Source organism: Dipodomys merriami, unplaced genomic scaffold, assembly GCF_024711535.1.
Source record: "Dipodomys merriami isolate MVZ:Mamm:240054 unplaced genomic scaffold, mDipMer1.0.p SCAF_13, whole genome shotgun sequence".
Taxonomy (NCBI): Eukaryota; Metazoa; Chordata; class Mammalia; order Rodentia; family Heteromyidae; genus Dipodomys; species Dipodomys merriami.
In genome coordinates, this window is record NW_027202604.1 from 16,446,645 (window position 1) to 16,467,296 (window position 20,652).

General features: G+C 36.1%; 1 protein-coding gene across 3 annotated transcripts in view; it reads right to left on the reverse strand.

Annotated features, from left to right (window-relative positions):
- The window catches only part of Dnah12 (dynein axonemal heavy chain 12), a 167,218-nt gene that overhangs the window by 90,389 nt on the left and 56,177 nt on the right, over positions 1-20,652 (reverse strand). For all 3 annotated transcript variants that reach the window (XM_070018739.1, XM_070018740.1, XM_070018738.1), the window contains 12 exons: positions 17,876-18,028; positions 17,126-17,365; positions 16,598-16,843; positions 15,939-16,058; positions 14,338-14,447; positions 11,729-11,912; positions 11,449-11,589; positions 9,313-9,396; positions 8,086-8,274; positions 6,392-6,511; positions 3,203-3,391; positions 1,129-1,280 (listed from right to left, as the gene is read on the reverse strand). In XM_070018739.1, coding sequence (XP_069874840.1) covers positions 1,129-1,280; positions 3,203-3,391; positions 6,392-6,511; positions 8,086-8,274; positions 9,313-9,396; positions 11,449-11,589; positions 11,729-11,912; positions 14,338-14,447; positions 15,939-16,058; positions 16,598-16,843; positions 17,126-17,365; positions 17,876-18,028 — 1,928 coding nt within the window. The remainder of the gene's footprint in view (positions 1-1,128; positions 1,281-3,202; positions 3,392-6,391; positions 6,512-8,085; positions 8,275-9,312; positions 9,397-11,448; positions 11,590-11,728; positions 11,913-14,337; positions 14,448-15,938; positions 16,059-16,597; positions 16,844-17,125; positions 17,366-17,875; positions 18,029-20,652) is intronic.

Genomic DNA, 20,652 nt, shown 5'->3' on the forward strand with positions numbered 1-20,652 from the left:
TGTTCATAGCTTTTGAGCTTTTCTGCTCATCTGATAAGATTATCCTAGATGATTACTAATTATTACAAATAAGGGAAATCATGGGACCTATATTTCTTTGGGTCTGGCTTTTCACTTAATATGATCTTTTCCAAGTCTTTCCACTTCCTAACAAATGGGGCAATGTCATTCTTTATGATGGAAGCACAGAATCTCGTGTGTGTGTGTGTGTGTGTGTGTGTGTGTGTGTGTGTGTGTGTGTGTGTGTGTGTGTGTGTGTGTGTGTGTGTGTGTGTGTGTGTGTGTGTGTGTGTGTGTGTTTGTATATACCACATTTTCTTGATCCATTCATCTACTGAGATGCATCTGGGTTGGTTCCATATCTAAGCTATGGTGAATAATGCTACAATAAACATATTTGTGCTGGTATCTTTAGTATGGCCTTGTTTGTGATCATTTGGATAAATGCCCAGAAGTGGGATTACTGGGTCATGGGAGAGCTCTATGTGTAGTCTTTTGAGGAACCTCCATACTGCTTTCCAGAGTGGTTAAACAACTTTACACTCCCACCAACAGTACAGTAGGGTTCCCTTTTGGCCCTCAAGCATCTGTTGTTATTAGATATGAACAGGAATTTTTTTATAATGTATTCTTCTGATTTGTTTGAATTTTCTTTTTCTGGCCCTGGGGATGAAACTCAGAACTTCATTTGGCTTTTTTGCTCGCAGTGGGCACTCTACCACTTGAGCTACACCTCAACTTCCTTCAGTTTTAATTTTTAATTTTAAATTAGGGAATGCTAAGTGCAGTGGGAGAATATTAATCATGATCAGTCAGTATACTAACCCTTAAGTCAAATGCATAGCTTTTAACAGGAACATTGCATTATTATCTGCTCTTACAAAGAAGAGAAAAAAGAAGGAGACTGGGACAACAAAATTTGGGGTAGGCAGTAGGAAACCTGGATTCTAGTTTTCTATTAGTGGTCTGGTGGCATGACGTAATCTAAAGCTTGAAGCCCTGAGTTCAAACCCTAGTACTGTCAAAAGGAAAAATACTTACCTGGTTTGCTAAAAGCAATTAGTGACATATCAATTCCATTACATCAAATATTTGTTACATTTAAAATTCATGTCTAGAGGGCCTTACTTTGCATAGGTAATACTCAAATCCATTAGAAATGTGTATCTAATTGTATCCATTGTAGGGATTATGACATCTTGAATCTTGACACGTTTATCTTCTAAATTAATACTTTTAATTAGCTCATTCCAATGGACCCAGCGACCTCGGTTTTTCAACTACAAAAGAACATGTTTTAAAATATTATGACTATATATTTGCTGTATCAGAAAGGCTCCTTCAATACTCACTTGTTTTTAATAACTTTAGTCTTTTTATAATAAAATAAGTTTATAATAGATTCATAGAAAACAATGTAAGCTATTCTTTTAAGTCATAAAATAGATTAAAAATAAACATCTATAAACCTACCATCCAACTTAAGATGCATATTTTTTATTTTCCCTTTTTAACTAAAAGTTGAATAATGTAAAGACAGTCATAAATTCTACATATCTAAAGCTTAAAATGCTTTCTTTAATGTACTCTTAACATCTAATCTTCTCTAAAATGCCTCTAAGTTGTTCTTTTGAATATACTAAGTATGTATTTCAAAGCTTTTTTTTCATGTTTGTTTGTCAAGTTGCTGAATGTTGGATTCATGTTTTTATTTCTATTTTCATTTATTTTATTTATTTATTCTTAGGTCTGAGACCAAGACTTGTACTTGATACTTGATACTGTTGATCATTGGCTAGTGCTCTTACCAACTGAGTCACACCTCCAAATCCATGTTTTTTATATCTTGAAGTAAATGGGCGATAAACTAACTTCATATAAAGTATCATTATCACTCTCTTTATTTGGTTCTCTAGAATTATTCTCTGATGATCTGATGCAGGCTAACATTTAGCCAGGACCTATAAGCATAGCCATACTAATTGTATAATATTGAAATTCTTTTGAAATACTTGCTTAATAAGCTGCTGGCACATCCAACCATCTTCCACTCTCCATAATTCTCATTCATTTCTTTTTTCTCTACATTGTTCTTTCCTATCCCTGGAAATCCTCAGGCCTCCCACTAACAAGTAAAAAAAAGCTCATAGCAGGCAAAATAGCAAGAGTCTAGGATTTCTCTTCCAGTGTTATTGCTGGCCCTAAGAATCTTTTCCTAGTTGCTAGCATGAAACATGTACTTATGTTTTGTGTTTTGATAGTGGTAATTTTCTAAGTATTGATAAACACTGCTTTGTTAATTTTGATTTTTTTTACTTTTAAATTTATGTTAGTTATATATACATATTTTAGAGTGAAACATTTTAAGATATTAAGATAACAGTAGCTTTTTTTATTTAATTTTATTGTCAAAGTGATCTACATAGGGGTTAAAATTACATACTTAAAATAGTGAGTACATTTCTTGTCAAATATTGTTAACCCCTCCCTCATTTTTCTTCCACTTTCTCTCCCCACCTTTGACTCCCTCCCAAGTTGTAAAGTTCATTTTCAACATGTTGTTGTTTCACTAACATAAACAAGAGCTTTTTACTCCTATTTTCCCCTTCCCTATGACAACTGCTGTCCAAGCTGTATATTTAGGCATTTACCTTCAAAATTCTTAAAGAATATGCTTGTGGTAACCCCTTTATTATTCACTTTTATAGATCAGTTTACTGAGTTTACACTATGATTATAAATTAAGGCTCATACATTCCTTTTCTCTAGTCATATTGTTAAAATTCTGAATTCACATGTGCTTTAGGAAAAGCATCTTGCACTACTATTCAGAATAATTGAGTTTGAGTCCTGGCTTTGCTGGCCACTCACCTTTCTAGGTTTCTATAATATATATGAAATTATAACTAGGCTCTACCTAGATATTATGGGATATAAAATAAAATTTGTATGAACAAAATAAATATTTAAATGCTTGTTATATTAAAGAAACCTATGTTACTTCTTTGATAAAACAGAAAAAATAAAGTTAAATATGAAATTATAAGGTGTTATTAAATGTTGTCCACATGAGAACTACAGAGAAGGGACTATAAAATTCATCCTCAGGAGTGAAAAATTCCTGAGATGAGAATGCGTACTTGGTGTGCTGATCTAGGAGTCTGAGTTTTACAGTTTATATGGCAAGCATTGTATGTCATACCTCATACATGTAGTCGTAGACCAGGCCTTTTTCATCAAACTGGCATTCCCATTTACCCACAGAGTCTGGCAATGGGCTCTCTTCATTTTTCCCTGTTATGATTGTTCGTACGAAATTGTCAAACAAAACACGACCATCTGTATCACAACTTGCTCCAAGAGACCAAATCAAAGAGAATATAAAGCAAGCCTGTGGTGAAAAAAAAAGCAATTCATACTATTTTTAAAGAAAATTTTAGCAGGGTACTAGTGGCTCACTCCTGTAATCCTAGCTACTCAGGAATCTGAGATCTGAGGATCTCAGGTCTAAGCCAGTCTGGGGAAGAAAAGCCCATGAGACCCTTATCTCCAGTTAACCATTCCAAAACTGGAAGTGGCGCAGTGGCTCAAAGGGATAGGCCATTAGCCTTGAGCTGAGGGCTCAGGAACAGAGTTCAAGCCCCACAACCAACAAAAGAAAAAGAAAAGAAAGGGGCTGGGAAAGTGGCTCAGTGGTAGAGTGCTTGCATTGCATACATTGAGGCCCTTGGTTCGATTCCTCAGCACCACATAAGCAGAAAAAGCCAGAAGTGGCACTGTGGTTCAAATGGGAGAGCACTAGCCTTGAGCTGAAGAGCTGAGGGACAGCGCCCAGGCCCCACGACCAGAAAAAAAAAAAAAAAAAGAGAAAATTTTGACTAAAATTTAAGATATTAGGTCCAGCTCAACCTAAGTTAGCTAAGTTAGAAGCAAGTTAGAACAAAGCACAGCTAAGTCAATTATCTATCAAAGTTTTAAGTTCCCATACCAAATAACCTAGGTATATCTCTTTAGTTTATACCCAAATATAGTCCCACCTATGAAAAATGATACATATACAAAAATACTCACTGCTGTCCTATCTGTACTATCAAATGTTCTTAAATAAGGTTTCTAGGGCACATATACTGACATGCATGAAGTTTTTTAGGAAAGGGGACACTAAGAAGTGACATAGACATGTAATCCCAGCTACTCAGAGAGGCAGATGCAGGAGGATTACAAGTTTGAGGCCAACCTAGAAGCAAAGACTGTTCAAATCAAAATATAAACCAAGGGCTTGAATATAGATCATGTGATAGAGCACTTGCCTAGGATGGACATGGCTCTGGGTTCAATACTCAGTCACACACACACACACACACACACACACACACACACACACACACACACACACACACACACACACACACACACACACACACACACACACACACACACACACACACACACACACACACACACAGATAACCCAAAAGTACTGATAAGGAATAATTCCTAAAACATACTATGAGCGAGAATGCAAAGTAGCGCAGACAGTTAGCCAACATCTATAAAAACTGCATTACACAAGCCAGGCACCAAACAGAAGTTTACACTATAATCCTAGCTTCTCAGGAGGCTGTGATTAAAAGCCAACCCCCAGACAGGAAAGTTGGTGAGATTCTCATCTCTAATTTATCTTCAAAAAGCCAGAAGTAGAACTGTGGCTCAAGTGGTAGAATGCAAGCCTTGGACAAAAAGAAGCTCAAGGACAGTGCCCAGGCCCTGAGTTCAAGCCCAGGACTCAGGGGGATGCAGGGAGCTAACAATGATAGATGTGGAACAATGTTTGGAACTGTGAGAGCTCCAAACCTAGAGAGAAAGGTAATAACTTATACTTCAAACATGTCAACTCAGTTTCTTCTAAAGTGGAGGGATATAAAAGTGAAACGCAAGGCAGAAATGAAGAGGTTATAGTTAGCAAGGAACCCTGGTATGTGAGATGTTGAGATAGAAGGTTTTCTGCAAAGACAAGGTGAAGGAAAACAATGAGAAGGAAGTGCTATTGTTATAGAGCAGAAGGGAAAAGAAAAGAGAACCTCTTGACATTAAGAATACAGTGGTAAATCAAACATGGTGGCTCATACCAGTAAACCTAGCTACTCAAAGGGCAGAGATTGTGAGGATTGCAGTTTGAGGCCAGTCCAGGCAAAAGTTTGAGACTTCTAACTCAACCAATAGTTAGGCATGGTGGTGTATGTTCCCATCAGGCCAATTACAAGAGAAGCCTAATATAGGAGAATTGTGATTCAGGCTACCTTGTGCATAAACATGGGACCCTATCCCAAAAATAACTAAAGCAAACAGGGTTGGGGTATGGCTCAGAATGCAGAGTGTCTGCCAAGCACACATCCTTGAGTTCAAACCACAGCAAAGACAGATGGAAGGGAAGGGAAGGGAAGGGAAGGGAAGAGAAGAGAAGGGAAAAAGGAAGGGAAGAAGGAAGAAAGGAGGGAAGGAGGGAAGGAGGGAAGGAACGAATAAACAAAGGAAAAAAGAGAAAAGAGAAAGAGAAAGGTGATAGAAGAGGCTTAAATGAAGAAAAGACAAAGCAAACTTCTTTCAAGGCCCCAATGGTTCACACCTTTCTTTAATCCTATTTAGTTCAAGGTCAAATGGGGCACAAAGTCTTCTAAACTCAGAGCTGAATGCTCTGCTGGACATCCGTTTTGTTAGTTACGACAACCTAACATTGGCAGATTGAAGATGCAGGCACATGCTCTGGCAGGAGTGAGACCTAAGGGCGAAGGTATGGGTTCAGCAGTAAGAACTCTTGTCTAATAAGTATGAGGCCAAAATCTCAAGCTCAAGTACCAGCAAAAAAAAGACCACTCTTTTCCTTTTGATAATTCCTGTTCATTATTGTCATAATTTCTGGTCTTGTTTTGCTTCCATACATCAGCTAACCAGGGCTACTGACTTCCTCTCACTAAATCCTCCATGGATTCTGTCTGCAATGGCCCATCTAGCTGGTTGGACACCAGAACCTGGTCTTGCATATCTAGTTCCTAAATTCTGCTTAATGTTAAGACAAAATCAATTCAGATAAAGTCCAAACAGGCTTAATATAAATATTAATTGTGGGATATGAATTAATTAATATACAAATTTGATAATATAGAATTATGATATTCATAAGCAATAGTGCCGTTCATTCTGGGTTCATTCTACACATTTTGTTTTCCATGGAGTGCTTTTTACTGTATCAGAATATCAGATCAGGGCAACTTGAGTATTTACAGCTACTCTTTCAGTGATCACCAAAAAAAAAAAAAAAACTGCTCCAAATCTTATAGGTTACTAACTGAACACAAATGTAATTCTAAATCATAGTAAGTGTAAAACCTACCATAATCCAAACACGAATATGCTTGGTTGAAGGATCATTTTCTAGCACATTACACAGCAGTACTTCAAAGAGGCGTGTGAGAGATACAACCACATTGATGTCACTCGTAGGAATAAGTTCCTGCAAGGTGAAAGGATAAGATGTTTTTTTTGGTTGGTCATGGGGCTTGAACTCTGGGCCTGGGTGCTGTCCCTCAGCTCTTCAGCTCAAGGCTAGCACTCTACCACTTGAGCCACAGAGCCACGTCTGGCTTTTCTGCTTATGTGGTGCTAAGGAATCAAACCCAGGGCCTCATGCATGCAAGGCAAGCACTCTACCACTGAACTATCTTCCCAGCCCCAGGATATGATATTTTTAACGTTTCTCTTATTTAGAGAATAAAAGAAGGCAAACAGTTCAGTTTTACAAACTGATAAGAACATACATGGTATTCATAATGGTCTTTATAACATTTAAATGGAAAGAATTTAAATTATTAGCATAATTAAAAATTCTTGGAGATTCTAGTTTGGCATGTTATATCATCAAATTTTATAGAGCATATTCTTATCCTAAATACCCTGACAAATGGAAAGTAGGTACTGTAAGAGAATACATAATGTTCTACAAATGGTACAAATGAAGTCTCTCAGAGCCATTCATTCACTTATTTATTCAACAAACATTTATGAAAGACATACCATAGCTACACACCTAAATAGCAAGCTGTGAGATATGAAAAGAAAAGATGCAACATCTATGATACTAAACTAAATGGACAAAAATAATACAGTGTAATAATAATATGACAGACAAAGTCTCAGGGTAGAAAAGTACTACTGGAGTACTTGGGATAACAATTAACCCAGATAGATAAGCCAAAGAAGACTTCCCTGAGGAAGAAATAGCCAATTTGAATTTGTAAAGAAAATTTAAATCAGGTAGGTAAAGAAGGGGAAAATGTCCAAGGCAAGGAAAACCATACATTCAAAGAAATAGAGATGTGAAAGATGCAGATTGCAAAGGAGATCCTTTAGGATGTCAACATAGTATATACAGGACTGAGCATGGTGGCACATGCCTATAAACACAGCTTCCTGGGAGACAGATACAAGAGGATTGAGGCCAACCCTGGAAAAAGTACTGGGGAAAAAAGCAAAAGGACTGGAGGTATGGTTAAAGTGTGGCGTGCCAAAAGGCATATCTTCAGTTCAATTCTCTAAGACATGGAAACAACAGGTCTTTTTTTGGTTGTTGACCTTGTTATCATCAATGTACTGTATCAAGTTCTTTCTTCTTATTTTATTTCATTTTTCCTTTTCCATTGGTTTATCCCTGACAATCAATGTCATTGATTCTGGTACCCTACGTCTTGTATATACATTTATCTGATTTGGGGAAGGGATGGGGAATAACAAAACGCTGAAACAAGTTCAAAGGATGACCCATTGCAATAAAGATACTCACAAAACACTATGTCAGAAATGAATTTTACAACTTGAGGGGTGAGGAGAGGGAGGGAAGGGGTTGTGGGAGAAAAACAAAGTAGTAGTTAACAATGTTTGACAAGAAATGTACTCATTACCTTACTCATGTAATTGTAATCCCTCTGTATAGCATATCTTTACAATAAAATTTTTAAAAAGGAAGGAAAGAGAGTGGGAAGAAAAGGAAGAGGAGGAAAACTTGCATGGGTCAGAGAATTATAGTGTTACCTTTAATTTTTTCTTACGAAACCTTAAAGAAGGTGGTATTAACCAGTCAAAAAGTGCCATCAGAAGAGCTTGAGAATCTGGTTGACATAGAGGCTCTTCCAGTGAATTCAACCATGAAGATACAAGTGGCTCCCACCCTAACTGTGAGGGCTCCAAATAAATCATGCCACAACGACTTACAGTGGCAGGCTAGAGAAAAAGGACAAGATTTGATTTTGGGTAACTGCTTTTTTTTCTCTCTCTCATCAATCATAGGGCTTGAACTTGGCCCTGGGTGCTATCCCTGGGCTTTTTTTTTGCTCAACGCTAGCACTCTGACTTTGAGTCACAGCTCCACTGCTGGTTTTTGAGTCATTAACTGGAGATAAGAGTCTCATAGGGAGTTTTCTGCCCAGGCTGGCTTCAACCGCAATCCTCAGATCTCAGCCTGCTGTGCTAGGTTTACAGGCCTGAGCCACCAGAGGCCAGATGTAACTGCTTTTTGATCAGTGGTACCAGTTACTTCTTAGTATGACTTCGTAAGGCCCATCATATTCTGGCTTCTGTCTACTTCTACAGCCACACATATAATACATGTTCCCTAAATAGAAAACTATTTTAGGTCCAGTTTTATGTCATGGTTTCATGTTTTTACAGGTCATCTTATGCTGTGGAATGCCTAGGCCTAACTGATCCCCCTAGAGAAGTTATATCTTCTTCAAAACCAGATTCAAACACTCCAACACCTTCCACAGTCCTCTATCCACTTCTTTTTGAATCCTTAGTTCCTTCCACACTCTTAGAGATTTAACATGTGGCTGTATATTGGATTGTTTATTAGAATACTTGTCATCCTTTCTGACATGTGCTGTGTCTTACTCATCTTTTTGGTCCCAATATCCCTTGTATCAATTCTACTGTCACTTACACTTTTGACTAAATTAATGAATGAACAAAAAAGCCAAAGTATTATTATATCAAATTAGTAATTTAAGCTTGGTACTGTAATCCTAGCTACTCAGGATGCTAAGATCTGAGGATCACGGTTCAAAGCCAGCCTGGGGAGGAACATCTAAGAGACTCTTATCTCCAATTATCCACCAGAAAACTGGAAGTGGCACTGTGGCTCAAGTGGTAGAGCGCTTGCCTTGAGCTGAAGAGCTCAAGGACAACGCCCAGGCCCAGAGTTCAAGCCCTAGGACTAACAAGAACAACAACAACAACAACAACAACAAATTAGGAACTTACTGAAGCCTGGGAAAGATCCATTGTTTCAAAGATGAGGCTCATTTGAGGGGACATCTGAATGATTTCTCCACTCATAAGGCAAAGCTAAAAACAATAATTTTTTTTCCAATCATTATTAAAATTTTTTCAACTTTCTTAAATAAAAATTTATTCTATTTATAAAACAAAGTGTCTCCTGTGATACAATGGAATAAGTACTAGAATAGAAGCCAGAAAACATTTGTCTAGCTTATGTTTGTAGGTCTTGTAGTTTCCTTTAATTTAAAACACTTCTTTTATTAAAATTGCCTCTTTTCTCTCAGATTCTTATTGTATATATTATTACTAAAGCTATTCTCCCAATATTATTGCTATGATTCATCTTGGAGTTATTATTACTTTTAGTAGTATCAGTGTTAATTGTTAATTATTTATATAATAAGTCAACATCAGGACTAAGTCTTCTAAAGTCATCCTCCATATTCATTTCTTAGTGCTTCCTTTTCAGTTCTACAATTACCATTCTATTCCCAGTTTTATCTCTGTCAACACAGACATATCTAACATTTCTGGATTCAGTGTCTTAGCTATAAAATAAATGAGTAAGGAAATGGAAAGATTTGGAAAAAATTATATTAAGTGAAGTAAGCCAGGCCCAAAGAAACATAGGTCCCATGGTTTCCCTTATTTGCAATAACTAGTAAATGTCTGAGACAAGTAGAATATGTCAAAAGCTACGTACATATGACCAGATAAGATGAAGTTAAGCGAAATGAACCCCAAGTTAAGGACACAAGTGTTTTTTTTTCTTTCTTGCTATTGTTTCTAATGTATTTATAAGGTACCATGTGATTTTTTTGTTGTTTTATATGTTTGTTTTGTTGTTTCCTCCTTCATGGTATAACCCTTGTTTTCACTGTATTTTTGATGTCAGTCTAATTTGGGGAGGGTAAGGAAAAAAAATGTTTAAACAGGGATACAGGTTGAACCATTGTAACAATGAGATGTACAAGACACTATGTTGAAAAATGAACTTTACAGTTTAGGTGGGGGGGGGTACTGTAGTTGTGGAGGAGGGAGGGAAGGGATAGTAGGGGAAAAATAAAAGCAACAATGCTTGATAAAAAATGTACTCATTACCTTGCTCATGTAACTTTAACCCCTCTGTACAGTATTTTCACAATAAAAAACTTATTAAAAATAAATAAATAAAGGAGTAGTTCAGATCTCTTATTGTACAATATTATACCCATTAGCTACATGTAGCTACTTACATTTAACTTACCAACCTAAAATTAAATGATACTTGAAGTTCAGTTTTCCAAATGTACTATGCTACATTTCAGATGCTAAAGAGCTACATGTGACAAGCAGCTACCTTTATCAGATAATATAGGTGTTTACCGCATTTCAGTAAGTTCTATTAGACAGTGCTGGTCTATATATACTTTTATTTTTAGCCAGTCCTGGGACTTGCACTCAGGACCTGGGCACTGTCCTTGAGCCTCTCTGTGCTCAAGGTTAGAACCACAGTGTCACTTCTGGCTTTTTCTGTGTATGTGGTACTGAGGAATCAAACCCAGGGCTTCATGCATGCTAGGCAAGCACTCTACCACTAAGCCACATTCCCGGCCTAGATATACTTTTAATCTTTTACTACAAGAAATGTTTTAGTAAACATTGTCTTATGGGCCTCCAGTTTAGGAGATAGGGCCAGCATTTTATTTGTTTCGACTATGCTGCAAAATGTCCCTTTCCCTTTTGACAACCCTTGTATTTGCAGTCACTCATCAGTCAAGAATTCTTTTCTATTTAGCTAAAGCTTTGGGGATTTGGCCCTTTCTCCTCCTCTCTACTATAACTCCAGCCTCATTCAATGCTCATGAGGATGAGCATAACAAGTTGACCTCAGACTCTTGATCCTCCTACCTTAGCCTCCCAAGTGCTAAGATTGCAGGCATGTGTTACCACCTATACTCATTCAATATTTTGAATACAATTACATTCTTCCAATAAAAAACAGAACTTACTACAATGAAGTTTTCATTGAAAAGATCATTTATAAACTTGTTTGTTATACCCTTTATTTAAAGTATATAGCCCTATAATTGTTTAGTCATGTCTGAATCTGTTCTGCTTTTAAACATTATGGTTTACCTTTTTATTATCATCCAACACTGTATTCATACTCTCTATCCATAAAGTATCAATAGGTCCATCAAATACAACCCATTTCCGGTCTGGTGTTTCAGCTAAGGCAAATTCTCTAAAAGTGTTTGCCACAATGCCATCAGTCCACTGAAGTAAATAGGAAGAATTGGAAAGTTATTTTTATGAAATAAAATTTAGTAGTAAAAACTTAAAAACACATTGAATCTCTCGCTTTAACATGCACTTCAGTCAGTAGGATAGTTGAGAATGTTGTATTGTAGATTACCTCATGAGACACTGGGTCAAACTGTCCAAAAAGTTGGCCCATAGTAATTGACTTGGGGTTTACAGTCCTGTAAATGACCTTCTCTTCCTCTCCATAGCCTCGTTCATTCATACGAGTTAAAGTATCAGCCAGTACATGCAGAACTTTTGTCTTACCAGCATAAGGCTCTCCTACTAACATAAAACTATTAAAGAAGTAATAATGCAGTCAGATTCTAAAAAATAACAAGTTAAATTATTTATACCAGCATATAAAACATTGTCTTGTAATAATTTCCATGCACAATTTTTAGTTATATGACAAAAACACATTCAACTTTTAAACTGATTGATTCTATATCAAATTCTCCACACTGGTGTCATTATCAACAAAACAGAATCCAATAAAGGCACTAAATGATAACAAAAACATAATGTCTATATATTCCTCAAAAACCAGAAGTGGAACTGTGGCTCAAATGATAGAGTGCTACCCTTGTGCACAAAGAGGCTAGGGACAGCACACAGGCCCTGAGTTAAAGCTCCACAATTAACACCAAAAAAAAAATCTCTGAAGGATTAATATAGTTTCCAACTAAAAGAGTTATGTAGTTATGTTCTAAATCTCCAGTAGATGTCTAAAACTGTGGGTAGTACCAAACCTATCTTTTTTCCTTTTTACTTATACATGATAAAGCTTACTAATTAGACACAGTAAGAGACTAATAACTAATCATAATAACATAATAATTATTATAATGTACTATAAAAAATTATATAAAAACTTTCTCTTGCTGGGCGTTGGTAGCTCATACCTGTAATCCTAGCTATTCTGGAGGCTGAGATCTGAGGATCATGGTTCAAAGCCAGCCAGGGCAGTAAAGGTCATGAAATTCTTATCTCTAATAAACCAATAGAAAAACAGAAGTGGTGCTGTGGCTCAAGTGGTAGAGTGCTATCCTTGAGCTGAAGAACTGAGGGACAGGGGCCAGGACCAGAGTTCATGCCCCACAACTAGAAAAAAAAAACTGTCTCTTTCAAAACTTGGAATTTTCCCTTTAATGTTTTCAGACTGCCATTGACTACAGTTAAATAAAACCACAGAAAGAAAAACTACAGATAAAGGAGTACTATTATAACTATTTCAGGACAAAATAACTCAGGGAAAATAGACTGATAGGTTCAAAGATGTTTCAAGGATGTTTAGAAATGCCTATAATCCCAGCAACTCAGGGGTAGAGATCAAGAGAACCATGGTTTGAGGCTAATTAGTTAGGCTTCGTTTCAGTAAACAAGCCATGAGTAGTGGATCCCCAGCTCATGGAGTAAAACAAAGAGGATCATGGTCTAGGCTGACCCCAGACAAAATGAATGAGACCCTATATTAAAAGCAACAGAAAGAAAGAGAAAGAAAGAAAGAAAGAAGGAAGGAAGGAAGGAAGGAAGGAAGGAAGGAAGGAAGGAAGGAAGAAGCATGAGTCAAATGATTGGACCCCTAAGGTCAAGGCCCTAAGTTCAAACCACAGTATACTTGAAGGGAAGAGAAGGGAATGGGCAGGGGTAGAAAAAGGAGAAGGGGAAAGAGAGAACTTAGTAAGATACTATAGAGATGAGCCTGGGAGAACAGGGCAGGCCTATCTGAAGTAATAGTAATAGTATTGTGTATTTACACACATTAAGGAGGTTAAATAACGTACTTAAGACTGCAAGTTGTAATAGTCATTACTATTAAATCACTCAATAAACTTTTTTTCTTTCTTTCTGTGGCAGTCCTGGAGTTTGAACTCAGGACCTCACATTTGCTAAGCTAGTATTCTACCATGTGAGCCCTACCTCTAGCCCTGGTTTTGTTTTGTTTTGTTGAGTTTTTTTTGTTGTTGCTGTTCCTGTTTGGGGGTGGGGCACGTGGGGGGCGTTGCTGGCTATTTTTGACATAGGATCTTCCTTTCCATTCAGGCAAGTGCCAAACCTTAACTCATCAACTTAGGCTTTCTGTCATGGCTAGAACCATATACACATGCTACTGCATCCAGCTTCCCTCTATGGAGACAGAGTATTTCATGTATTTTTTCTGCCTGGACTGGCCTAGAACAGTGTTCCTCCTAATATCAGCCTCCCACATAACATATGATGTTCCCTTGTACAAAGAAATGGGTTGAGAAGGAGTATCACAAACTTTCTGTGTGCAGGCTCTCCTGAAGCCATAATCCTCCCAATCTCTGCTTCCCAAGTAGCTAGAATTGCCAAGAATGAGCTACTGGTACTAGGTCTGAATAAATATTCTTTACCAGTTCTTTTTTTTCCTTTTCTTTTCCTTTTCTATTTTTAAATTAAAAGGTCTTATCATGTAGGTCAGGCTGGCCCAAACTCTTGGTCCTGCTATATCAGCCTCCTCCCAATCCTATGGGGATTGCAGGCATGCACCCCCATGCCTAGAGCTCCTTATTAACTCTTGTTAGACGTTTAGGATGGCAGAGTAATAAATCTTTGTGTAACTACTAAGAAGAAAGGGATTCTTTACTCCCTAGCCTATCTAATATATAAAGTTTATTGCCTTTCTTGGTTCATCACTTTTAGTTATATTAGAAGTTATTTTAAAAAATGTCTAACCATGACAGATGTTAATCTTACCCATGTCTAACAATCATCATTTCATATGTCTGAATCATTTTTTCAATAAAAAATTTAACAGGCTGAAGGTTATGTTCAGAGCAGGCTTCATGAGCACATTCTAAAAATTCCTAAAATAAAAGAAAGATGGAATGTAATTCTATAGAATGTTATTATAAAGCATGACAGATAAAAGCTTTATTTGTTTTAATTAAGAGGAAAAACAATTAGACATAGTATCTTTAATTTGTCACTGTAAGTTATTAGTGATCATAGCACTATAGCAGTGGATTAGATGCTTCATAACATATGCTAAACATTTTTAATTAGAATAAAAAGAATATGCTAGGTAATACTTCATATTATAATAACTAGAAAAAAACAGAAACTAAAAAAAAAATCACAAAAGACTTAAAGACACAGGAGCACTTAGGATGCGAATAAATCTAAAGAAATTTCAACTCCAGAAAGGAGTGCCAGCTAACATTTGCTTCTACCACTGATACTATTTTTTTTTTGTCAGTCGTGGGGCTTGAACTCTGAGCCTGGGTGCTGTCCCTCAGCTCTTCAGCTCAAGGCTAGCACTCCACCACAGCACCACTTCAGGTTTTCTAGTGGTTAGTTGAAGATAAGAGTCTCACAGACTTTTCTGCCTGGGCTGGCTTTGCACCACGGTCCTCACCCACAATTGAGCATTGCATTGGGTCTGCTATGACAGACTGACTTTGCTAAAGTCAGGAGAAATTAGTAGAGACTGATGAGATAGACTGAAATCTGTAGAAACCTCAATACAAGATTCCCAGGCAAAGATGATTCTTTGCACTGTCCATGATTTTTCACTGTGCATGAAATTCCACAAGAGACCAACAATTCATTTGGAAAGTCACAGATAAAGGATTTCTTTAGTTTCAGATGCTTAAATCACAAAATCCTGCTGGACAGAAGAGGTTATTACAATAAGGCAGGATAATTGTCTTTCTAAAGATATTTGAAACCAGGGGTAAACTATAGCTCAATAATGATGCAACAGAATTCCAATTTGGGTCTACTCCTGATTGAATTGATCAGCAACTCAACCTAACTACTTGAAAAGGGAAAATATATTTTTTCTGTATAGAAAATAATACCAATTTAGTCTCACAATTGTTTTTATAATAGTTAACATAAAATCATAACTTATAAGTAATGAGAAAGAGTAAACAAAATCACAGATGATTTAGATATAATAATTAGTAAATAAAAAACTTAGAACAACTTTTTATAAAGTTATAAAAGAAATCAAATAAGAAGGAAAAGTACTGGAAAAGATAGAGAAGTGGAGTTTCTTTAAAAAAAAAAAAAAAGAAGAACCAAATTAAACACACTAAAAAACAAAAACAGAATATGTAGTTAAGAATATGTAGTTAAGAGTTTACTAGAAAACTGAAAAAAGCCAAAATAATCATAATTAATCTTGAAAATAGGTCAGTAAAAAATACCACAATTTACATATCCTTTGACAACTAGAGGACTATCCTTCAAACAGAAGGAATATAATTTCACCGATTTAATAAAACTTTGGAAATACTCAAGTCATCAGTTAAATTCACCATGGTGTAAATAATTCTCATAGGTTCACTTACATTATAGTCAGCTTCAGGAAGTTTAACACCAGGAAATAAATCACTGGTTATTCCATTAAATAAAGGTATGTCATGTGATAGAAACTTTGGTTCATTTACATCTTTTATTGATCGAAGAAGCTAAAATTACAAAAATGGACAACATAAGTTAATCGCCTGCAGTTAAACATAATACAGCACCCCCTTAGACAAAAGTGATAGTTTATTTTATATTGCTCCATGGAATCTATATAATGAAAAACTGATAGCTAAACTTAACTAAACTAATAATTAAAAATCCTTACAAGCCAGACGCCAGCGGCTTACTCTTGTAATCCTAGCTACTCAAGAGGCTGAGATCTGAAGATCGAAGTTCAAAGCCAGCCCAGACAGAAAAGTCAGTGAGACTTGAGCACTGTGACTCAAGTGTTAAAGTGCTAGCCTTGAGCTGAAAAGCTGAGGGGCAGCACACAGGCCCAAAGTTCAAGCCCCACAACCAACAATAACAAAAACAAAATCCTTTAGCTGAAATAAATAACATAATCCAAAAATATTATTTCAACATCATACATTGCTTGAATCAATAACCCTCTCAGTTACCTATATATATAGTTCCTGACTATATAGTCTCACTTTATTTTTCTACTGATGTTTTCATAAAATACATATTTAACACATACCAGTATATCTTCATTTTCATTTGGGTATTTTAGTTTTAGGTTTCCAGCAGCCACTAAAACTGCTTTTACTGCTCGCATTCCATAGTCATAGTGAAATTGTGATGAGAGCTGCTCTGAGCAAAGCCTATAGGTCATTACTATCTTCACAGACAGAGGTTTTGCATTCAAAAATCCATAGGAGTAGAGAGAGATTTCTGCTATAAGGGCATAGTTAGGGACCATCATTGCCACTGTCCTAAAGAGAACCTGAAAATATAATAAAAGAAGCACATAATTTACATAAAAGAAGCCACTTTGAAGCTAAGTACAGGCATCAAAAGACAATGAGCTGATAGTCTCCATATACAACACATTTTCATAAACTAATTTTTCACCAGCATATTTTTGTGTACTCAGTATTTTTGGAAATCTAAACAGGTATTAATGACTTACCTCTTATCAAATGAAAACAAAGGGAAATAAGAAATGTATGGGGAAACAATGCCACTATTTTTGATTAACAAACTTACACTCTTAAGAAAATATTACCTTCAGGTTGTCTGGCAATTCAGAACGTCCTGCATAGCCAGGATTCATGGTAATAGCTACAAAACAGTTTGGATTGAGCTTAAGTTCTGTCCCTTCAAAAACAAATACTTCCAACTTCTGTTGAATAGCTCTCTGGATGCAGAGGATCTGTTGAGCCACCACTGACAATACTTCTAACTCAATTCGGTTAAATTCATCAAAGCAAGCCCAAGCACCAGAAGAAGCTAATCCCTTAAAAAACTAAGAACAAGAATAAAAGCAGGTGGGGGGGAGGTGATTTTTTTTCCTTAGGAAAGGACATTAATTCTTTTTTTTAAATAAGTTTTTTATTGTGAAAATACTGTACAGAGGAGTTACAGTTACATGAGCAAGGTAATGAGTACATTTCTTTTCAAGCATTGTTGCCTCCTCCTTTGTTTTTCCCTATCATCCCTTCCCTCCCACCTCCACAACTATACTTCCCCACCCCTTCAGTGCCCCCCCCCCGCCTAAATCGTAATGAGATGTACAAGACACTATGTTGAAGGACATTATTTCTTAAAACAAATATTTAACTAAGTCAAAATTTAGGAGTTTGCTAGAAGGATAAAAAAAAACAATGATTTTTTTACCCCTAAAACTAAAGTTCAAGTAATGCTTAAACAATATTTATGTTTAAATAAGACTTAAAGATATTTGCTTGAGAATATGTAGTTAGCCCTAGCAGTAAGTCAGTAGCATTTAATAGTATCAATTCAGTAATTGAACTACCTTTCCCATTGCTAGATAATCTAGCCCGTCTGAACAGTTGAATACCACACACTGTACAGCAAGAGCTTTAGCCAAGTCCTTGGTTGTTTCCGTTTTTCCTGTGCCTGCTGGTCCCTCTGGCGCACCTCCAAGATTTAAATAGAAGGCACCTATCTGAAAAGAAAAATATGTATATCAAAAGAATTCTGTGCTTAGCTAGATAAAAAAGAGAATCCACATAATAGATTACCACATGGATTGTTTTTCTTATTTGTATCTTCCGAAAAATCAGTTATCTAATTACATCCAGTTACTTTTTATCACAAACTTTTCTAGCTGTACAGAGTAAAACAGTTTAAAAAGATATGGAAGACAAATGAAAGTGAAACAAAATCTCTTGTCCTTTTTTGTGAATCAAAATAAAATTTTTCTTTATTAAACTGATATATTCTGGTACTTTACCACAGTTATGGAAAGCTAGCACATTTGTTATGTCAAAAATAATTTGAAAGGTGACTGCTGGTGGCTCATGCCTGTAATCCTAGCTACTTCTTTCCTTTTGATACTTCACATGTATCCATTTGCTTTCTTAAAAACAAAGAGAAACTAGCCAACAGCAAATAAAGTTAATTGAGAAAGATTTCCCCTAGAAGTGGTAGTGGAGATGGCTGAAGAGAAAAAATAATGACATATACAGGATGGTTAACAGCCCAGAGATATCTGAAAGTGAACAGCATAAATGGAACTCATATTTGGGGAAAAAATAGATGACTTACTCTATAATTTTGTCTATGACTTGCCTAATTTGTCTTTTATTGAATGTTCTTAATCTTCTACATTCCTGTCTCACTGTTCTATACTTCATTTACCAGTAAGTAGTGTTGCTGTCTACTTTGGGTTATGTATAACTCTATACATTCTCTTTTTCTTAGCTAATGTTTAAGTTTAGCCATATTTGAATGGGACTCTACTTTTACTTGAAAGGTGGCTAGAAACATTTAAAAGCATAGAAATTATAGTTTTCTCTGTAACTATAACATCTGCTTCACAAAAACTATCATGAGAGTCTATCAGACTTAACTCTTTTTAGAGAAAATAGAGTTAAGAATCAAGGTTGTATATATAGGAGAATAGGAGCAATCCACCTATTTTTGCTATGAGCCTAAATTGGCTCTAATAAATAAAGTCTACTTTAAATAAACCTGTGAAATGGTCATTTTTATATGACCGTTTTAGATATAAGCTTTCATGTATGGTTGCATTGCAGCCCACCACAGACAACTAAGTAAATAAGTCTTAACAGAGGCTGCACTGCTAATGTCCATTAATTTGATTGCTAAAAACTTTAGGCTTTTCTTCAATTTCTGGAAAATGCTCACAAATATTTCCCCTTCATTTTGACTACTAAATGTATTGATACATATTTCTAAGTCTAATGTTGATTTCAAATGTTTAATGTGATTCTGATTTTTATAACTCAGAGTTGTCAACTTCTGCCTTAGAGCACATCACAGTGTCTCATTTCACTAAAGTACCATATATGGCATTGATGCTTGGGGGTCATCTGTTCAACAAATATTTGGGAATACCTATGTACTCATTTGCCACAGGGGTACAGAATAAAACAAACATGGTCCTTACCCTCAGGTAATTTCCTGGAAAAAATAGAGGTTCTGCAGACATGTTTTATCATAGAACCTTGGGCATGCTACCCAAACTTGCTTTACCATCAGGCCATTGTATTTATCTCCCAATTGCTGTGAGTCTTGATTAAAAGCAAATTGTAGCTACTCTTTTCTCCTAAGAACTGCCCTCAGCTAACAGGAGCTACCACTTCAACAAACATTTGAAGGCTTGCTCGTGCCCCTGAAATTTACTAGTAATTAACCAATGAAAATAAAGGAATACAAAAGTCAGATTGCTTTGCCTTAAAGTGGGATAATTCTGTGATGCCATTTAAAGCTCCATTTGAGAATTAGTGTGGTTATACATCTGTGATTATACGTCTGTTATACAAACTACTAGTTTTTTTTAGTTTTATTCCCAGCTCATTCTGCTTTCCTCATTTCTTTATAGTTGTTTTTTTTTCTGAGAGCATTTCCCAATAAATTATTTCTACAAGAATCTTCATTTCATGACATTTCCCCATTTGTTAGGAAATGGAAAGGCTTGGAAAAAATTATATTAAGTGAAGTAAGTCAGGCCCAAAGAAACATAGGTCCCATGGTTTCCCTTATTTGCAATATCTAGTATAGGTATGAGTCAAGCGGAAAAGGTCAGATAATGTGATGTTAGGAAAACGAACCCTTAAATATGTATTTTAATGTTTTCGTTTCTTTCATGCATGTGTTTCTAACACATTTATAAGATTATTTCTTTGTTGCTTTGTATGTCCCTCCCCCACAGTGTAACCCCCGCTTTCACTATATTTGATGTCAGTATAACATGTGGAGGAGATGGGGACAAACAAGTCATTTAAGGATTCAGGTGGATCTGTTGCAACAATGAGAAGTACAAAATGTCATGTCAAAACCAGCTTTACAATGTCGGTGGGGGGGGAGGGGGGTATGAATAGGTGGGGGGAGGGGGGAGGCTGGGAAGGGAGGTGAAGGGTAAACAAAGGAGGAGGCTGCAATGCTTGGTAAGAAATGTATGCATTATCCTGCCCATGTAATTGTAACCCCTCTGTACAGTATGTTCTCAAATAAAATAAAATAAAATATTTTTTAAAAAGTAAATCATGAGGAACATCAGTAATTGAAAATTGTATCTGTTTCCCCTCTAATAATAAAGAAGTA